This window comes from Tamandua tetradactyla, chromosome 4, assembly GCF_023851605.1.
Source record: "Tamandua tetradactyla isolate mTamTet1 chromosome 4, mTamTet1.pri, whole genome shotgun sequence".
Taxonomy (NCBI): Eukaryota; Metazoa; Chordata; class Mammalia; order Pilosa; family Myrmecophagidae; genus Tamandua; species Tamandua tetradactyla.
This window is the reverse complement of record NC_135330.1, coordinates 115,075,988-115,098,458: the sequence shown is the minus strand read 5'-3', so window position 1 is coordinate 115,098,458 and position 22,471 is coordinate 115,075,988. Positions and strand designations below refer to the sequence as shown.

At 35.2% G+C, this 22,471-nt stretch overlaps 1 protein-coding gene across 20 annotated transcripts in view; it reads right to left on the bottom strand.

Annotated features, from left to right (window-relative positions):
* CCDC122 (coiled-coil domain containing 122) overlaps nt 1-22,471 on the bottom strand; it is a 96,950-nt gene that overhangs the window by 53,291 nt on the left and 21,188 nt on the right. For 15 of the 20 annotated variants that reach the window (XR_013174568.1, XM_077158321.1, XM_077158314.1 and 12 more), the window contains 2 exons: nt 19,037-19,435; nt 14,273-14,389 (listed from right to left, as the gene is read on the bottom strand). Coding sequence is in view for 18 of the 20 variants with exons in the window: in XM_077158321.1 (XP_077014436.1) it covers nt 14,273-14,389; nt 19,037-19,435 (516 nt within the window). In the remaining 2 variants the exon portion in view is untranslated. Of the gene's footprint in view, nt 1-3,051; nt 3,166-12,723; nt 13,493-13,565; nt 13,855-14,272; nt 14,390-19,036; nt 19,436-22,471 lie in introns of those variants that run through there. The other 5 variants (XM_077158330.1, XM_077158322.1, XR_013174567.1 and 2 more) reach the window with 4 other exon arrangements.

Sequence of the window (22,471 nt, the reverse complement as noted above, 5' to 3'; positions counted from 1 at the left end):
AATTTTCTGTCAATTTTTAAAATCAGGGTAATACTGGCCTCCTAAAATGAGTTTTAAAGTTTCCTCTTCCACGGTCTGAAAGGATCTGTGCAGGATTGGTATTATTCCTCCCCTAAATGTATGAGAGAATTCACCAGTGAAGTCATGTTACTCTAGAGCTTTCCTTATGGAAAGGTATGGGTAAGGTATTATTTATGAAATCAGTTTCACTGATTTCTATCACACAACATTCATAATGGTTAATTTGAAATGAATCACTGGCCTAAACATAAAAGTAATTAATATGTGTATTCATATGGCATGTGTTTTTCAAGGAATTTGCCCATATAGTCTAAGTTATCAAATGCATTGACATAAATATATTCATAAGAGGCCCATATTACCCTTTTAAGTCTATGCACCAAAAGTCCCTAGTATTTTCTCTCTGTCTCTTTGCTTGAGCAGTATGGCTATGGGTTTACCAATGTGATTAGTCTTTTCAACCTTTAGCTTTGTTAATTTACTGTTTTTTATTCCATCAATTTCTGCTATTGTTTTTATTATTTCATTTTTTCTATTTAACTTTCACTGAGTTTATTCTTGTCTGAAAGTGGAAGCTTGGATAATCGGTTTTAAACCTTTTTTTCTTTTTCACTACAGACATTTAAAGCTGCAAATTTTCCTCTAAACACTGGTTAGCTATACCTTAAAATATTTCATATGTTGTATTTATTATCATCAAATTTCAAATATTTTCTAATTAATCTTGTGATTTCTTCTGTGACTTATGGGTTATTTAGAATTGTAACGTCTTATTTCCAAGTGTTTACATATTTTCTAGCTACTGATTTCTAATGACAATTTACAGTTATCAAAATTTTTTAAAACTTATCAGCCCAGTATATAGTCTATCTTGGTGAATGATCTAAGTGCTCTTGAAAATTATTAATTAGGGGAATATTCTATAAATGTTAACTGGGTTAACTTGATAGGTAAGTTATTCAAATATTCCATATGCTTATTGATTTTCTGTATTGTTTTCAATTATTCATAAAACGTTAGGATCTCCAATATACATGTGGATTTGTCTCTATTTCCTAGTTCTGTCAGTTTTTACTTAGGTAATATAAAGCTCTGTTATTAGGTACATACACATTTATGTACTTCCTTCTTAGTAAATTGATTGATTCTCTTTAATTTGGTCAATAGTTCATTTCTTAAAATATTCTTTATCTGATATTAATATAGCCACAACCAGCTTTCTTACAGCTTTGTGCTTTATTAGTTTATCTTGTTACTTTCAACCTGTGTCTTATAGTCAAAGTACATTTAATGTGAAGATTATGCTAACCATTTCTTAATTTTATTCAATCTGATAATTTCTCCCATTTAATTGGAGTGCTTAGTCCATTTACATCTAATGTAATTATTGATATGTTTGTATACCATAATTACATTAAGCGTAAATTGATTTGTAATTAGTCTCTTTTGTTATTTTTTTCTTCCTTCTTCCTGTCTTTTTTGGGGGGAGTTAATCAAGTGGTTTTTTAATTCCATTTGATTTCTTCCTTTGTCTTCTAGCTATACTTACTTGTATTTTTTAAATTAGTGTCTCTAAGAATTTCAATATGTATCTTTAACTTATCAAAATCTATCTTGAATTAACATTAGAACATTTCAGGTAAAATGCAAGAATCTTATATATAAACAAAATGCTATTATTGAAGTGTATTTTACTTCTACATGATATAAAACCCCAAATACATTACCGTTTTTTGTTTTAAATTGTCAAATGACTTTTAAATAATTTAAAATGTTTTCTTATTGTGCGAGTTTGAAACTGTTGTGTACCCAAGAAAAGCCATGTCCTTTAATTCTCATTCAATATTGTTGTGTGGGATATTTTTGATTAGGTAGTTTCCATGGAGCGTAGTCTCCACACATTCAAGGCAGGTTGCTTTCTGGAGCCAAGAGGGAACCACTTTGGTAAAAGCTTCAATGCTGATACAGCCAACATGAGACCCAGATGTTTGGAAATGCAGCATGAAAATGCCCCCAGAGAAGCTGTTGGTAAAGAAGAGCCAAAGACCACAGCAGATGCCAGCCACATGCTTTCCCAGCTGACAGAGGTGTTCCAAATTTATTGGCCTTTCCTGAGTCAAGTTATATTTACCTGGATGCCTTAGTTTGAACATTTTTATAGCTTTAGATCTATAAACTTGTAATGCAATAAATTCCCTTTTTAAAAGCTGTTCTATTTTCAGATTTACCGCATTCCAGGAGCTTTAGCAAACTACAATACTTATTCACATATTTTTCATTTCCAGTGATTTTATTCTTTTGTAGTATCATTTCCTATCCCTTTAAGAACTTTCTTTAGCATTTCTTTTTAGTTGTTGTCAGCACATTTTATTTATTGAAGAAAAAAAATATATATATATATATCTTTTAGAATGCCTTTCATCTCCGAAGGCTATATTAAGTTTTATGCTTAAATAAGGTAAAACTGAGGTAGCTGTTTGATTCACTTAAAAATATCACACTCCCTCTTGAGCTATAGATGCCAAATAAATGAGTGGTTATCTGACAAAAATGTTTAACAAAATATGCACACCTGCCTACCTTTAGTCAAACTTAATTTCACCTGTACTTGATCTTTGGGCACAGATGGCATTTTCATATTTTATGGTGCTATCATAGGCACCTGGACAAGCCAGAGAGCACACCAGGCCATGGGGAAGACAAATGGCTGTTCTGTAGTTACATTCTTTTGGAAATGATCCGCAGCACAAGGTAAAAAAGGCTTAAGTGTCTCTAAATGTCAGATGCAGTCTTCTTACTGTTATTGTTGGTCATGTTTTTTGGACTGGGGTAGAATATTCCCACAATCTGCTGTTTTTTCTTCAAATAATCCACACATACATTCTATATATGGTGTACAATCAATGGCTCACAATATCATCACATAGTTGTGGACTCATCACCACAATCATTTTTTAGAACATTTGCATCACTCCAGAAAAGAAATAAAAAGAAAAAAGGAAAAAACCTCATACATCTGATACCTCTTACCTTTCCCTCTCATTGACCAATGGTATTTCCATCTATGCAATTTATTTCAAACCTTATTTCCCCCTATTACTTCTTTATTTTTTATCCATACTTTTTTACTCATCTGTCCATGCCCTGGATAAAAGAAGCATCAAACACAAGATTTTCACAACCAAACAGTCACATTGTAAAAGTTATATCTTTATACAATAGTCTTCAAGAATCAAAGCTACTGGAACACAGCTCAACAGTTTCAGGTACTTCCTTCCAGCCACTCCAATTCACCATTAACTAAAAAGGGATATTTATATAATGCATAAGAATAACCTCCAGGATAACCTCTTGACTCTGAAATTTCTCAGCCACTGAAACTTTATTCTGCCTCATTTCTCTCTTCCACCTTTCGGCAAAAAAAGTCTTTTTCAAGCCCTTGATGCTGGGTCCCAGCTCATCCCGAAGTTCTAAGGGAGATTTACACCCCTGGGAGTCATGTCCCATGTAAGGTAGAGGGCAGTGTGTTCACCTGTTGAGCCGGCTTAGAGAGGCCACATCTGAGCAACAAAACAGTTTATACTGGGTGACTCTTAGGCCTAATAATAGGAGTAAGTGTCATAGGGGTGAACTCCAAGATCGAGGGCTCAGCCTATTGATTTGGTTGTTCCCACTGCTTGCAAGAACATCTGAAATTCTCCAAATAGGGAAGTCGAATATTTCCTCCTTTCTCCCCAGTCCCCCAAGGGTACTTTGCAAATAATCCTTTATTCACTGCCCAGATTACTCTGGGATATACTGGGGCATCATACTAACCTGAACAAACCAACAAAGTCTCATGCCCTATTCAAGATTCCATGTACTTACGTGTTCAACTAAACTGACTGTACAAGTTAATTTAAGTAATTCTTTAGCATTTCTTGTAGTGCAAGTCTACCAGGAAAAAAAAATCCATCTGCTTTTGTTCATTCAAAATATTTTACCTTCATTTTTGAAAGATATTTTTTACCAGATATAGAATTCTTGCTCAAAAACTTTTTTTTTCTTGAGGACTTTAATGTAGTCTTCCATATTTTACAGAACTCCATTGTTTCTAATAAAATAATCAACTGGCATTCTCAACATTGTTCTTGTGTATATATATTTTTCCTGGCTGCTTTTCAGATTTCTTTCTTTATATTTATCCTTCCATATCTTGACTATACTGTTCTTATACATGGCTTTATTTGTATTTAATTTGCTTGGGAGTTGCTGAGTTTCTTGAATCTGGAAGTTATTTTTCACTTCAGTTTGGGCCAATGTTTAGGGCCAATATTTCCTAAAATATTTTTCTGTTCCCTCTTCTTTCTTTCACCTCTTTCTGGGACTCCCATAGAAATGGAAACCATTATTATAAAGATTGGGAGAAATAGAATCTGACAGACCTGGATTCATATCCAACTCTGTCAGTTACCATTAGCTGAAAATCTTTTACAAAATTTTTAAATGTTTTGAAATTCTGTAAAATGAAAATGTGTTATTTTATTATGGGTATTTAAATGGGATAGCTTATGTAAAAAGTATTTGAAACCTACAAGGCACTTGATAAATAGTAATAGATCTAGCAATACTGAACATTTCTTCTTGTACTTTCTATAATACAGAATAATTAGTTAGCATGTTAACTGGCAATCTATTTGCATAATTCTTATCTTAACTTTATGTTGTCACCTTTTTACCTTTGTTTCATGGGTTTTTCTCATATGACTGGCTTTTTAGTTGTACAATCATTTCTGATGCTGATCTCAATAAATTAACACATTTGTTTATTGTGTTGTATTGTCCAAGTTAAATATATTTTGTACCTGATCTTTGCAGCTCTGAAAGCATTGCAAATTTTTCCTTATCCCTTTAAATTTGGAGCTCAGATTACACAAAATTTAGGCAAGACTGAGTCACCAACGAATCCCAAAATAATTTGTACAATGTCTGTTATCACAAAATATTGCTTGCAGTAGTCATTATTTGTTAAAAGCTTCTTAGCTGCTCTAGTCTCTCTTGCCTGAAAACTCCTGGATTTTGGCAAACGATAGTTTGGGTTTTGTGATGTTTTTTGGCCTTGAACTCAAAATCAGTGATTGTTGCTTCATAATTTGTATTTTAAGCTTTGTATATGTATGCTTTGTACTTTGCTTACCCAATTTTTGTCAATGACCCATAGCTTATCTATATTATCTTATCTCTTATCTTTAATTCCCTTCTTCCAAAATATATATAAAGACAGACAATAGACAGAGGGTAACTATTTTAGTATAACTATTTGGAAATGCTTGTGTCTTTCAAATATGGCCTAAACTACACCAAAAATTATTTGACAGAAAACACTTGAAATTCAAAAAATATTTCTAAACCAAAAAAATGTAAAAAGCAGCAGGAATATAAAAACTGAAATATATGAAGCACAAAGTGTTTGAAAACATTAAAGATTAGATCCAAAGAATGCTGTAGTATAGGCAAAAGGTGTCCGTGAGCCGTATGGACTAAGGCCATAGCTACAGATATTCAGTAGAGGTAGAAAAAAGGTTCAAAAGATGAAAGATGTAATTAAAAATCTTCTGGTATGTGAATTTATCCTCTTTTAAAAACTGGTGGTTTTGGGAAGGAGGCTACTTATATTAATATTAACTGTCGTCAAGGGATAAGTTCAATGTTGAAAAATTACAATATTCTCATTCCAACAGTGTGGCTCTGTTTGTCCTTCAGTTTTATAACTCAGAATAGTTATATAATTTGTCCTTCAGTTTTTTTGTTTACTTGTTTTTTGGGTGCATGGTCTGGGAATCAAAACCAGGTCCTTCACATGGAAGGTGAGCATTCTACCACTGAACCACTGACCTGCAGTTTTATAACTTAGTGTACTGTATATAATTTAGATTCTCTAGTTTCTTAAATTTTCATTCACTATAATACTGTGATGGAATCAAAGACTAGTTTTAAATGTATTAGAAGTGACAAAACTAAAATTAAAAAGTACAAAAGAATCCTAACAGAGTTACCACTATTACTAAAGCTTGAAAACAGTTTATTAAATTTCAGGACAGGAATTTTTATGATGAAAACATCATAAAATATGGACATCTTAAGCTCAGTGATATTTCATCTAAATCTAATCACTAGGGGTCACTTACATAATCCTTTACCATTAAAAATACCCAATTACATTTCTGCTTCTGGCAAGATGGGATAGATATACTTTTCCCTATATTTCCTGCATTAAATACAGCTAAAAGCCCATAAAGCAAACACAAGAAGCTTATGAAAGGTAGAGAGAAGAAGTCAAACTGGATAGGAACCTCAGGAATCAAGGAACGACATAGTGGTGAGTTTCCTGAGTTTTCTTTCTGCCTCATACATCTCACACTATATAACAGAAAAGTAATCAACCTGGAAACACCAATAAGCACAGACAAAAAAGAACCAAGAAAATTCTGTTCTCTCTAGCCAAAGGATCCAGAAAAGGGCAGCTTAGCAAGATAGAAAATTTTTAGGTAGTAACTATTCAAATTAAGCCAAACACCACAAATGAAGTTACAGTCCATCACTATCTACACCAGCAAGGGAGAGTGGACAGCCTAAACTTCCACCATTGTTAGGCTATAACAGGGTGCCCCTAACCCCTGCTAGGTAGGTCAGAGAAGGCTGAGTGAGGAACCAGGACTTTCATTCCTAGCAGGCAGTAGCAGACCTCACTCTGGGGTGTCAGTGGGACCCATTTGGCAAGTCTGAACTTCCACCCCCATCCGGTAATAATGATGTATGCTTCCTCCTTGTTAGGGATAAGCAGATGAGGTCCAGTGGAGAGTCAAGACTTTAATCATCACTCAGCACTAACAAGGCCAGTCCCCCTCTGTGTCAGTGAAGGCCACAAGGGAAGAACAAATGAATTCTCTCCCCTCCCAGCCAGGGTAGTATCAGCAGAGACCTAGACAGCAGCTGGAATTCCATTTCCTGCCTAATAGTAATGAAGCGGCCTTTTCTCCTCCCTGGATATCAATGGAGACTTAGCAAAAAACCTGGACTTTTATCACCACCTGGCAGTAATGAAAACCCAGAATCATAAAGCATATTAATGAAAATTTCAATAAAAAAGAATGTCATACAAGAACCAGGAAGATCTCAAACTGAATGAGAAAAAATAATCAACAGACACCAACAATAGGATAATACAAATGTTAGAATTATCTGATAAGGACTTTAAAGCAGTCATCATAAAATGCTTCACTGAGCAGTTATGAACATGTTTAAAATAAATGAAAAAATAAAGTCCCATCAAAGGAATAAAGAAGAACCAAATGGAAATTTAATAATTAAAAGGAAAAATAACTGAAATGAAAATTCAATGGATAGGCTCAACAGCAAAATGGAGGACAGAGGAAAGAATCAGTAAACTGGAGATATAACATTAGAATTACCTAATCTTAGTACCACAGAGAAAATAGACTTAAAAAAATATGAATCAGGGTGGTGCAATGGTGGCTCAGTGTTAAGAATCCTTGCCTGCTGAGCTGGAGACCTGGGTTTGACCCAGAGTCTGCCCATGCCAAAAAAAAAGAATCACACCCCAGGTACTATAAAAGATCTATATTTGACTCATCAGTCCTGAAAGGAAAGGTGAAAGAGTGGGGCTGAAAAAGTATTTAAATAAATAATGGCTAAAAATTTCTCAAATTTGACCAAAGACATAAGTTTACAGAATCAAGAAACCAACAAAACCTCAAACAGGATAAATTTAAGGAAATTCATGCCTAAACATATCATTGTAAAACTTCTGAAAAGTAAACACAGAGAAAATCTTCAAGCAGCAAAAGATGGAAAAATAATTCAAATGACAGAGTGATTAGGGAGAGCCTTACTACCACATTGTTCTGCAGGGGATGAGAGTGTGCCCCAGAGATGGCAGAGAGCCCAGGTGTGGCCCCAATGCTTGGAGAGGGTAGAGCCAAGAAAAGAGTGGTCTCCCCAGTGTTCTAAAGGTTGCATTCAGAGAGAGGCGGGCTGCTGCATAGGCCCTTGGAAAGGGTGGGACTGCTGCTTTCTCAAGCCCTGAGGACACATGACTCTCAGACTTTGAAATCAAAAGGAGTTTGCCCTGCAGGTTTTCTGAACCAGGGACCCCTGTGTTCCTTCCAATTTCTCCCTATGGAAATGGGAGTATGTATCCTATGACTGTTCCTCCTTTGCATATTGGCAGGAGATAACTTGTTCTGAGTTTTACAGGTCCAGAGCCAGAGGAGAATTTTGTCTTAGAACAGACAATGCCTGTAGATGACTTTGATGAGACTTTGTACTGTCTGATTTCATATTGTATTTGTATTTTTATTGAAATGGTTTAGGGTTTCTGATATTGTAATGAAATTAATGTATTTTGCATTTGGAAAGAACATGTCTTTTTGGGGTCCAAACAGTGTCATGTGCCGGTTTGAAGCTATTATGTACCCCAGAAAAGCCACGCCCTTTAATCCTCATTCAGTATTGCTGGGTAAGATCTTTATTATTGTTTCCACAGAGATGTGACTGCCCAAATGTGGGTGGTAAACTCTGATTAGATGGTTTCCATGGAGATGTGTCTCCACCCATTCAAAGTAGGATTGCTTACTGGAGCCTTTTAAGAGGGAAACATTTTGGAAAAAGCTTCAGAGGTACCAGAACCAACAGAGCCAACAGAATGGACAGAGCCCTGAGGAAGCCACTGAGGAAAGCTGGCAGACATTGCCATGTGCCTTTCCAGCTGAGAGAAACCCTGAATATCATTGGCCTTCTTGCACCAAGGTATCTTTCCCTGAATGCCTAAATTTAGACGTTGTTCCTCAACTTTTACATTTTCACAGCCTTAGAACCATAAACTTGCAACTTAATAGATTCCCCCTTTTAAAAGCCTAATACATACATAAAATGGCAGGCTTAAGCATTAACATATCAAAAACTATGTTAAATATAAATGGTCTAAGTATACCAGTTAAAAGACAGAGATTGGCAAAATGGATTAAAAAAGAACACCCATCTATATGCTGTCTACAAGAAATTCATTTTCAACATAATAACATATGTAAGTTGAAATTTAATGGATGGAAAAAGATATACTATGCAAACTTTACTCAAAAGAAAACAGGAGTGGCTATATTTATATTAGACCAAGTAGACTTCAGAGCAAAGAATATTACAAAGAACCGAAAGGGATATTACATAATGATAAAACAGTCAATCTATCAAGAAGACATAATAATCCTAAATATATACACAACAGAGATGCCAAAAATGTGAAGCAAAAACTGATTGAATAGAAAGCTGAAATTGAGAAATACAAAATTATAGTTGGGAGAATTTAATGATATCTCTCTCTCTCATCAATTAATAGACAATTAGAAAGAAAATTGCAAGGATAAAGAAGAACTCAACAACAACATCAATGAACAGGATCTAATCAACATTTATAGAATAAGAACACTGAACCTAACACAGAAGAGTATGCATTATATTCAAGGACCCATGGGACACAAATCAAGACAGACCACATTCTTGGCCATCAAACAAACCTCAACAAATTTAAAAGAATTGAAATCATACAGAATATGTTCTCTGATCAAAATGGAAATTAACTAAATGATACCATTACTTTCCTTGTATCTGAGGCTTAAAGATCGCAGTCATTCTCAACTTCTACTTTTCCCTCTCTACAATATTCATCCTCTTATTTAGTGCCATTTATTTTCACTGCTTTACAATATGTTATCTTACTTTATTCCAATCATCCTCTTGTCAATGGACAATATGAAACTATTCTCATTTCATGTAGCTAACACAATACTCTATTAACATGGCTTTTTATAGAGATTAACCTTAATATATTTAAGAAACATACTAAGAGTAGAATTCATAACAACTTTATTCAGATAGCCATAAACCTGGCTACAATCCAAATGTTCATAAAAAGGAGAATGGCTCACACAACTGTAGTTTACTACAATGGAATATTACCTAGCAATAAAAAGAACAAATTAGCAACATATGTATCCTCTTTGATAAATACCAAAAACATACTGAGCAATAAAGACAAAAATGAGTACATGAATATTATTTCATATTAAAGAATAGGCAGAACTAATATATGTTGATAAGAATCAGAATAGTAAACTCAAAATGAACCAAAGACATAAATGTAAGTGCTAAAACTATAAAACTCAAGAAAACATAGGGCTAAAACTTCATGACTATGAATTTAGCAAAACATTCTTAGATATGACACCAAAAGCAGGAACAACAAGAACAAAAAGCCAGATAAGTTGGACTTCATCAATATTAAAGGACACCATGAAGAAAGTGAAAAGACAACTCACAAAATGGGAGGAAATACTATATTTGCAAATCAAATACCTGATAAGGAGCTTATATCTAGAATACATAAACAATTCTGAAAACTCAACAATGAAAAGATAAATAGTCCAATTAAAAATGGGAAAAGGATCTGAATAGATATTTCTCCAAGGAAGATAAACAAATGGCCAATAACCACATGAAAATATACTCAACCCATTATTTGTCAGAGAAATGAAAATCAAAACCATAATGAAATACCATTTTGAATCTACTAGAAAGGCTATTATTGTCAAGAATGTGGAGAAACTGGAACTATTGTAGATTTTTGCTGGGATTGTAAAATGATGTAGCCACTGTTGAAAACAGTTTGGTGTCCCCTCAGAAAGTTAAACATAGAACTAATACATGGCCTGGCAATTCCCACTTTTAAGTATATACCAAAAAGAACTGAAATAGAAAATCAGACAGATATATGTACACTAGTGCTCATAACAGCATTATTCACAAAGCCAAAAGGTGGAAACAACAAAAGTGCCCAAGAAAAGATGAACGGATTTTTTTTAAATGTAGTATATACATACAATGAAATATTATTTCTCCATTAAAAAGGAATGACGTGCTGATACATACTACAACATTGAAAACAAATATGTTGAATGAAATAAGCCAGACACAAAAGGACAAATAGTGTACAATTCCATTCATATTAGATATCTGGACTAAACTATTTCAGAGGCAAAAAATAGATTAGAGGTTACTAGGGGCTGGAGGGAGGGGGGAATGAGAAGTCATTCTCAATTGGTATAGAGTTTCCATTTGAGGTCATGAAAAAGTCTTGGTGATGATAGTGGTGATGAAAGCACAACACTAAATGTAATTAATAACACTGGTGTGTATACCTAAAAATGTACACTTTAAAATAGGAAATTTGGGGTAATGTATATTACCATAATAAAAAAAACTTTAAAAATTAGATAATAAGTATTAACAACTATATGAAGTTATTGCAATCCTCATACGCTGCTCTTGGGAATGCAAAATAATGCAGTTACTTTGGAAAACAGCCTGGCATTCCCCAAATGATTAAACAGTGTTACCAAAGGAACCAAAAATTCCACAATTTAGAATAAACCCAGGAAAAATAAAAACATATCCACTCAAAAACCTGTACATGAATGTTCACAGCCACATTATAAATAATAACCAAACTGTTAAATAATCTAATTTTCATGATCTGATAAATGGATCAACAAAATGTAGAATATCCGTATATTAGAGTATTATTTAGTCATAAAAGAAATGAAATACTGATACAATATATGCTACAACATGGATGAACTTGAAAACATGCTAAGTGAAAGAAGCCAGTCACAAAAAAAAAACGTATACATGATTCCATTCACATCCAGTTGAGAGTAGGGAAATCTACAGAGACAGAAAGATTAGTGGTTGCTTAGTGGTAGGGGTCGGGGTAGAATAGTGATATCTAAAGAGTTTCTTTTTGAGGTGAACAGAATGTTCTACAATTGACCATGATGACTAATGCATATACCTGTGAAATGTACTAAAAACCATGAATTTTACATTGTAATAAGGGAACTGCATAGTATATGGATTATATCTCGATAAAGTTGATTTTTAAAACAGAATAGTGGTTACCTGAGGAAATGGGCACAAGAGAACTTTCTGGGGGTGATGCAAAGTTCTGTACCTTGAGTCAGGTGATGGTAATGCATGTATGTCTACATTACCCAAAATTCATCAAGTTAAACACCTAAAAATACCTAAAATCTCTGTACTTAAAAAAGTATGAAAATTATGCCTTGCTGTGCTAGTTGAATCTGTTATGTACCCCAGAAAAGTCTATGCTCTTTTAATCCTATCTTGTGGGGGCAGACTTATTGTTGGGTGGGACCTTTTAATAAAATTGTTTCCATGGAAATATGACTCTACCTGTTCAAGATGGGTCTTAATCTTTCCAGGAGCCCTTTATGAAAGTGAGCTGAGAGAAGCTAAGAGAGAAAGAAAATGCCCAAGAGATATTTTAGAGAGAAGGGCCAATAAATGTCACCACGTGCTGTCCCATATGAGAGAAGAACGCCAGATACCATAGGCCTTTCTTCAGAGTCAAGGTATCTTTCTCTTGATGCGTTAATTTGGGCATTTTCATGGCCTTACATTTGTAACATCAAAAATCCCCTTTAAAAAAGCCAATCCAGGGTGGGCAACGGTAGCTCAGCTGGCAAAGTTCCCACCTGCCATTCTGGAGACCTGGGTTTGATTCCTGGTACCTGTCCACGCAAAAAAAAAAAAAAAAAGCCAACCCATTTCTACTATATTGCATTCCACCAGCTTTGTTTAGTAATTGCTAAAGTATGTTAGCTCTAAAAAAAATCACTAGGTTACCTCAAATTTGCCAATATGCTTTTACCAACTAACACACAAGTAGCATATTTGACTGGTTCAAATTTTACCAACTGAAATGCTGTTAATCTGATGGATTTAATATAGGACCTCAATGGGGTTTTAATAAGCAATCCTTTATTAATGAAGTTAGTCATTTTTCCCTAGTTTTCTGGAATTCATATTTCAAAAAACTAACGCTTTTTATACAGTTTATCCAAAATTCTAGAATCTGGCTTGTTTGGTATTTTCTTATCTCTTAATCACATACACGAGTTACAAATATCTTCTCTTAGATTGACTCTTATCTTCTCTATTGTTATAGTGCATTTCAGCAATCTAGAAACATGATACTGTTGAAAGTAAGAATATCTTATCATGTGGTTTGTGAGGGGAGGGGGGAGTTTTTCTTGACGTCTTTGTAAATGAATAGTTTTCTGACTCAGTGGTTAAGTTTTTCTCCTATAGTTCCTTTAATCCTTTGTAATAGAGTGTGGCATGTATAGGTGTGTGCAGGTGTGTGTTATAAAGTAGGAAAACAATTTTATTTTACTTTAAAATTGCATTTTTCCATATGGTTAACTTATTTTATTTGCACCATTTATGCATGGGTTATTTCCGGAAGCTTTTTCTCTGTTTCATTAATAATTTTTTCTATTTCTCTGCCAAATATATACTGTCTTACTGTTTATAATTTGATGGTAAATCTTGATGTCTGGAAGGACAGAAAAATACTCATTTATTTTGATTCCTAGTAAAATACAAGGTAAGATAATGGTTATTTCCCAAGGATAATGTCATGTAAAGGTAAGGGATTTTTGTCTTTCAATTCTTTGGAAGCTTTTTTATTGTAATTGAATTAGTCGCAGACAAGTTTAAAATGCATCTTTTTATTTTCCAAATTAATATCTTAGAGGTGTTTGTTTTTAATTTGTCCTTAATTGAAAATTATTTTCCATATTTTTTTCTCCATTCATCTAAACAATGACAGAAGTCTGTCAGTGATATCACAACACTTCAAAAACTTAGCCTCACTTTCAATTTTGCATATCACATTTTTAACTCGATTTTTGATAACTGCAAATACAAAGTTAATAGATGTTTGGAATAGCAAGAACTTCCATTGTCTTTTACTCTATTATTAGGAGTCTGATGTCTACTTAGGAATGCCGTGTTTTTTTACTGTATTGCCTTTGCTTTCTAGTTACTAATCAGGTACCAAGTTGTTGGTGACATGAGACCTGGAAGAATTCTAGGCCAGATTTAAATAAGTGTGTGTGATTTGTTTTTTGAATACATTAATATATTTGAATATATTCGAATGAGGATTTTTTTCTCTAATGACCTATTAGTGAATTGGACTTACTGCTTTTTGGAGTTCTTTTTTGCTTTCTAGTTATTCTGAGAATTGAAAGTAAACTATGGGAATACAAATATAGTAAAAGATTACAAAATAGTCCCCTAAAATATTGAAATTTAGATAATTAAAACTTACCTCTATTTCTTTTCTTAATTTTTCATGTAACTTTTTTTCTTCCTCAAGAAAACAAGCTTTTTCAGTGATAGATTCTTTTACAGTTAAAATTTTATCATTTAGCTTCGTAATGTCTTCCTGTGTATTTATAAAATGTAAAACAAACAATTCAAACAAAGAACGGTCAGTATAAATCCAAGATTTTTAGGGTTTCTGTAATTTGAGAGAACCATCACATTTAATTTTGATTTAAAAAATTAGCATATTTCTTCTACTTTTAGATAGGGAATAAAAACTGTCAATAAACAAACCAACTTAGATATGAAAACTTAGAACTAAAACCCAGATGAAAACAAGACATAAAGGAAAGTGGTAGTCATGGTGGCAATTGCCCAGCAACAGTGTAAAGGATACTGTTTAATTCTCTAGCAAGGAATTAGAAACATCTTAAATTTGTGTCTCCCACTGTCTTCAAAGAATAGTTAGAGAAATAAAAAGATACTTGAAGTTACAATTATTAATTCATATTGTTTGCTAACATTATTAGACATACTAAATTGATTTGAATTGGTCTAGATCCATTAGCATGGAAGTTAGGGCTTCAACACTTTTGGGAGTCATGCTTTCTGCAACAAAAGGATTAACTGTTCACTGTGTTTTTTTTTGACTATATATTTTTAAAAATCCACAGGGGATGCTGTGGTGGTTTCCTTTATGCATTTGCACATTTGGCATAGTTGTTACATAACTCATGCATTTGCTCGAGTTCTTTTTTAATTAATTTTTAATTTTTTTTTAAATATAACAACAAACATTCTTAACATATATGATCATTCTACATATATAATCAGTAATTCACAATATCATTGCATAGTTGCATATTCATCATCATGATCATTTCTTAGAACATTTGCATAATTCAGAAAAATAAACAAAAAGAAAACATGAAAAAATTCATATATACCATACCCCTTTCACTGATCACTAGCATTTCAATCTACTAAATGTATTTTAACATTTGTTCCCCATTATTTATTTTTATTCCATATGTTTTACTCATCTGTCGATAAGGCAGATAAAAGGAGCATCAGAGACAAGGTTTTCACAATCACACAGTTACACTGCGAAAGCTATATCATTATAGAATTATTGTCAAGAAACATGGCTACTGGAACACAGCTCTACATTTTCAGGGAGTTCCCTCTAGCCTCTCCATTACATCTTAACTAATAAGGTGCTATCTATTTAATACATAAGAATAACCTTCAGACTTCCAGAGAAGATGGCGGCTTAGTAAGACGCACAGGTCTTAGTTCCTCCTCCAGAACAACAACTAAAGAAACAGAAACAATACGAAACAGCTCCCAGAGCCACGACAGAGACCAAAAAGACAGCGTACCCCATTCTGGAACGGCTGAACGGGTAGGGAGAATCCGCTGCGGTGAGATACCCGAGGGGCGCGCGTTTTCCTGGCCGGGGCGGCTGGTGACTGGGGTCCCCTCCACGAACGTGGCTCCCCGGTCTGACTGGGAATGTTGGATAGCGGGGCCCTCCCACCACGCTTGGCGTCTCGGGCCAGCTGGGCAATTTGGACCGGCACTCCCCCAAGCCGCGGCGGCCGGCAACCCCACCTCCACGCGCGGTTTCCCGGGCCGACTGCGAGATTCGGATTGGCAAGTTAAAGGAGCCACAGCATCTTTTACTGGTGGGACCTGCAGACAGACAAGCGCCACGAGCGCCACCTACTGGGCAGGAAAAGAAAAACAGAGCCCAGAGATTTCACAGAAAAACCTTTCAACCAGCCGGGTCCCACACCCAGGGAAATCTGATCAAATGCCCAGACACCAGCAGAAAATAATGGAAGACGCTTGGAAAATTGAAGATATGGCCCAGTCAAAGGAACAAACCAATAGTTCAAATGAGATACAGGAGCTGAGACAACTAATGCTGAATATACGAACAGAAATGGAAAAACTCTTCAAAAACCAAATCAATAAACTGAGGGAGGACATGAAGAAGACATGGGCTGAACAAAAAGAAGAAATAGAAAATCTGAAAAAACAAATCACAGAACTTATGGGAGTGAAGGACAAAGAAGAAAAAATGGAAAAAACAATGGATACCTACAATGGTAGGTCTAAAGAGACAGAAGCTACAATTAGTGAACTGGAGGATGGAACATCTGAATTCCAAAAAGAAACAGAAACTATAGGGAAAAGAATGGAAAAACTTGAGCAGGGGATCAGGGAACTGAATGACAATATGAAGCGCACAAATATACGTGTTGTGGGTATCCCAGAAGGAGAAGAGAAGGGAAAAGGAGGAGAAAAACTAATGGAAGAAATTTTCACTGAAAATTTCCCAACTCTTATGAAAGACCTAAAATTACAGATCCAAGAAGTGCAGCGCACCCCAAAGAGAATAGACCCAAATAGGCGTTCTCCAAGACACTTACTAGTTAGAATGTCAGAGGTCAAATAGAAAGAGAGGATCTTGAAAGCAGCAAGAGAAAAACAATCTGTCACATACAAGGGAAACCCAATAAGACTATGTGTAGATTTCTCAGCAGAAACCATGGAAGCTAGAAGACAGTGGGATGATATATTTAAATTACTAAAAGAGAAAAACTGCCAACCAAGACTTCTATATCCAGCAAAATTGTCCTTCAAAAATGAAGGAGAAATTAAAACATTTATAGACAAAAAGTCACTGAGAGAATTTGTGACCAAGAGACCAGCTCTGCAAGAAATACTAAAGGGAGCACTAGAGTCAGATACGAAAAGACAGAAGAGAGAGGTATGGAGTAAAGTGTAGAAAGAAGGAAAATCAGATATGATATATATAATACAAAAGCCAAAATGGTAGAGGAAAATATTATCCAAACAGTAATAACACTAAAAGTTAATGGACTGAATTTCCCAATCAAAAGACATAGACTGGCAGAATGGATTACGACCCAGCAATACCACTGCTAGGTATCTACTCAAAGGACTTAAGGGCAAAGACACAGATGGACATTTGCACACCAGTGTTTATAGCAGCATTATCTACAATTGCAAAGAGATGGAAACAGCCAAAATGTCCATCAACAGATGAGTGGCTAAACAAACTGTGGCGTATACCTATGATGGAATATTATGCAGCTTTAAGACAGACTAAACTTATGAAGCATGTAATAACATGGATGGACCTAGAGAACATTATGCTGAGTGAGTCTAGCCAAAAACTAAAGGACAAATACTGTATGGTCCCACTGATGTGAACCGACATTCAAGAATCAGCTTGGAATATATCATTGGTTACAGAGACCAGCAGGAGTTAGAAACAGGGCAAGATAATGGGTAATTGAAGCTGAAGGGATACAGACTGTGCAACAGGACTAGATACAAAAACTCAAAAATGGACAGCACAATAATACCTAAGTGTAATGTAACTATGTTGGAACACTGAATGAAGCTGCACCTGAAATATAGTTTTTTGTTTGTTTGTTTGTTTGTTTGTTTGTATCTTTTGTTTTTGTTTTTTCTTTTTCCTTTTTATATATATATATTTATTAGTATTATTATTTTAATTCTCTTCTCTATATTAACATTCTATATCTTTTTCTGCTGTTTTGCTAGTTCTTTTCCTAAATCGATGCAAATGTACTAAGAAATGATGATCATACATCTATGTGATGATACTAAGAATTACTGAGTGCATGTGTAGAATGGAATGATTTCTAAATGTGTTAATTTCTTTTCTTTTTTTGATTAATAAAAAAAAATTAAAAAAAAAAAAGAATAACCTTCAGGATAACCTCTCAACTCTGAAATCTCTCAGCCATTGATACTTTCTCATTTTTCTCTTCCCCCTTTTGATCGAGAAGGTTTTCTCAGTCCCTTGATGCTGAATCTCAACTCATTCTAGGATTTCTGTTCCACGTTGCCAGGAAGGTCCACACCCCTGGGAGTCATGTCCCATGTAGAGAGGGGAAGGGCAGTGAGTTTGCCTGTTGTATCAGCTGGGAGAGGGAGGCCACATCTGAGCAAGAAAAGAGGTTCTCTTGGGAGTGACTCTTAGGCCTAATTTTAAGTAGGCTTACACTATACTTTGCAGGGTTAAGTTTCAAATGAACAAACCCCAGGATTGGGGGCTCAGTCTATTGCTTTGGTTGTCCCCACTGCTTGTGAGAATATCAAGAATTTTCCACTTGGGGAAGCTGAATCTGTGATAATAGTTTCTGAATCTTGTTACAGCAATGATAGGTATTTTATTACTTGAATGGTGAATTTCTTATCTGATATGTGTGCCGGATGTAATATCAGCCTCATCTCAAAAACCCTCTGCCTAGCAACTCCTGACATCACTGCCGGATGTAAAAACTCGTCTTCTTCTTGCTAGCCCTCTACCCAGTAACTCATTACCTCACATCACACCACTTCATTCTCGCCCCCTGATTGGCCTGACCTTCATTGCAACACCCATTCCACTCACCAATCACCGCATCCCCCGATCCCCCCTCCCTATTTCCGCTACCCTGCTATATAAGCCTCAGCACTTCCTCTAATAAACGTTCTGGTGCGCACACCTTGCCAGCTCCTCCAGTTCCCGCGAGTCCTCCTTTGTTCTCACGCGCCCTCCAGACCTCCGAGCCCCCGGATTCTCGGCCGGATTGCGACCAGCCCGGTTTCCCCCATCGCCGAGAGGCAGACCCCAGGCGGGAAACCCGGCAAAAGCTCCCGCAATGTGCACTTGCAAAAAAAAAAAGTAATATAAAAAGTTTTGATAAACGATATTTCATACCTGTACTTGTTCTATTCGGTTTCCTTCTGGATTTTGGAGATCTTGCATAAGTTCCTCTTTCATCATCTTTAGTTTTTTAACAAGATCTTGTTTTTCCCGGAGTTCAGGCATAAATGACCATCTGCTCTCTACTTCTCCAAAACTATCTTTATATGCTTTTATTTTTGCATAATATGCATTATGTCTTATCATTTGTTCCTCAAAATCTTCTTGGGTTGTTCCAATGTCAAATTTAAGCTTTACATTTTCTGTATGTAAGGCTTTGATTTGAGTTTCAAGGCTTTCACATTGGCGTTGGGTATTCTCTATGGCAGCATCTTGATGATAAATTTGCTTTTCTGTTTCTTTATTTTCGTCAGAGACAGATGCTATTTGTTTTTCAAGCTCTTGAAGTTCATTCTGTAATATATTTCAACATTGTCATTATTGATTCATGATATTCAACATGAGTAGAAAGTCACTGTTTTGATTCATAATGCATGTAGGAAAATCATTTAACATAAAAATATATACTGATCAAATATAGAAAAATTGGTGCATAATAGAAGTAAACATGTAATAAAATAACAAAATTATTTTATAATATCAGAAGGAACCCAGAGCTATATATTTGTTATTTTTAAATGTTCATTTAAATTCTAAATATCAAATTTTTATATTTGGGCTTAGTATTTCATATGTAAAAGGTATTTTATAATCATTTTAATAATATATTTCTGGACATCAGACATATATAATGAATAAAGACACTATGATATAAATAATAAAGCACTAGGTTAAAAATCAAAAGACCTAGGTTCTAGCTACCTTTCTATTTACTGGTTGGTATGATCAATTTATCAAATCTCACTTTCTTCATTTGTAAGATAAATATAAATATATCTACCTTGCCCGTCTAGCATTTGGCATTGCTAATGGGTGCTCTCATTAATACCTAGGGTTCACATCTCCACTTTTTGTGGTTCTCAGATATCTCTGAGCATTCCTTCTCAATCTCAATGTTACTTCAAAATAGATCCTCCTCAGGGTTCAGCCATAATAATTTCCCCTTCTCACTTTATGTATGTTCTGTGGGTAATCTCATCCACATTTATATCCTGAGTTATGTATCTGCCAATGATTCACAAAATATAAATGGTTGTGGAGTTCTAGACCCAGCTGCCATTGAACATCTCAAATTCATGTCAAAAAATCAGACTACTTCCCTGGTCCTCTCTTTAACCTGTTACTATTTCTACAATCGCAAATCTCAGTGACATACAAGATATAAGAGTTTACTGCTCAGATGACTGGAACTGGCTTGAGTTAGCTAGGTAATTCTGCTGCTCTTCATAAACTATGTCAAATGTTTGGGAATTGCCTGGCTGTCAGATGAAATTAGCTCCACTGGGTTAAGGAGTCTTGGCTTTGCTCGATATGAATCTTTATTGGACCAGTCCAGCCATATCCTTCTCATGATGATGGCAAATACAGAAGAGGGGAAGCCCAACCATACAAGAGCTTTTTCAGACTTCTGTTTAAATCACATCAGCTAACATATCAGCAAGTCACATGAGCAAATTCAGAGTCAAGGCATGGGGAAGTATGCCCATGTACTATGGGAGGGCATTGCCAAGATACATGGCAAAGGGTGTGGCTATAGGGAGAGATGAAGAATTGGGACCCAAACTGCAAATTACTACACTCCTTAGATTCCCAAACATAGTTAATTGTTCTACTTTGGAAACCATCATTAATTCCTTCCTTCTCTCAGTTATCTAAATGTTCATCAAATTCTATAGATCTTGCCACCCAAATAACTCTTTAATCCATCCTCCATTCTTCTTTTTTCTATCTAGTATGGTCATCCTCTTTAAACAAATTTATAGTTTTGGGAGGGAGAAACACATGTTAGAAAGGCAGACCCTGTCTGTCCTTTTCCTGGCAGAAAGAAGAGAGGCAAGTACACTGGCAAATACAACATGATGATGAACCTCATTTCTTATCTCCAGTTTTTGATATTTCTAATGCCCACTCAACATTTCTATTTGGATGTCTAATAGACACTCCAACCGAATATGTTCAGAAAAGAACATTTAATTTGCCAACCAAACCTATTATTCCTCATCTTCCTGATTTCAATAAACTCTACCACTTTCATCTTGATGAGTAAAAATCTGGAAATCTTTGTTGACTCCTTCCTTTCCCTTAACTCTCTCAACCCATTTAACATCAAATTCCAACAGCTGCGCCTCCAGAATAAATCCTAAATTGACTTCTGAGCAATCTTTTTAGCATGGCCTGGCTTCTAACTAATATCCCTGTTTCAACTCCTTCACCTTTCCCCAACTAGGCTCCATATATTTAGGCAGAAGAATCTTTTAAAACATAAATCATGTTGCTTCCTTGTTCAAAATCATCCTATGGTTTTCCATTGCAAACTTAAAAAATAAAATCCAAATTCCTTAATATGGCTTAGAAGGCAATTAGTTCTAACCCCTTTTGACTTTGTCAGCCTTCTCATCTCTCTCTTCCTCCAGCCTCCTTTTTGTTTGTTACATGTGCCTCATTCCTTCCCCATCTAAGGGCATTTGAAACTGTTGCTTCAGTCGTCTCAAATTCTCTACCCCTTAATATTACCTATTGGGTCTTAGTCTTTCACAATTCAGCTCTATTATTATTTTTTCAAGAGTCTTCCCTGAGTCACAACATAAATTAACCACCCACTCTTCCACCCCAGTTACTATTACTTTATATTGTATTTTCTTTGTAACATAGCAATCTCTGAAATTGCCTTCTTTTTGTTTATTTCTTTACTGCTCTCCCCTGACTACAGAGTAGGTTTACTGGTTCAGGAAACTGGTCTATCTTACATATCACTAAATTCCCAGTACTTAAAACAGTACCTGGCATAAAGCAGATGCTCAATAAATTTTTATTAAATGAGTGAATAAGTGATACACATGGAATGGTCAGGAAAGAAACACATGCCCTGACAGCTAGATTAGGGTATCAACTCTATTGATCAATGTGGGGAGAGATGATATTTTCACTGGTTTGGTCATTGTGCCAGTTTGAAAGTATTATGTACCCCAGAAAAAAACATGTTTTAATTCTGATTCAATATTGTAGAGCAGTTGTTTCTTTTAATCCTGATTCAATACTGTAGGTCGGAAGCTTTTGATTAGATTATTTCCACAGAAATGTGACACACTCAATGATGGATGTGACCTTCTGATTAGATGGAGATGTGACTCCACCTATTCCAGGTGGGTCTTGATTAGTTTACTGTGGATACATTTTGGAAAGAGCCAGAAATGACAGAAGCTTCAGAGCCTACAGAGAGAGTCAAGAGAAACTTCAGAACAGAGGTAACACAGATGCTGACACTTGGAGAAGACAGACAAGGCTATCTGGAGATGCTTAAAGCTCAGCAGACATTGACATGAGATGTTA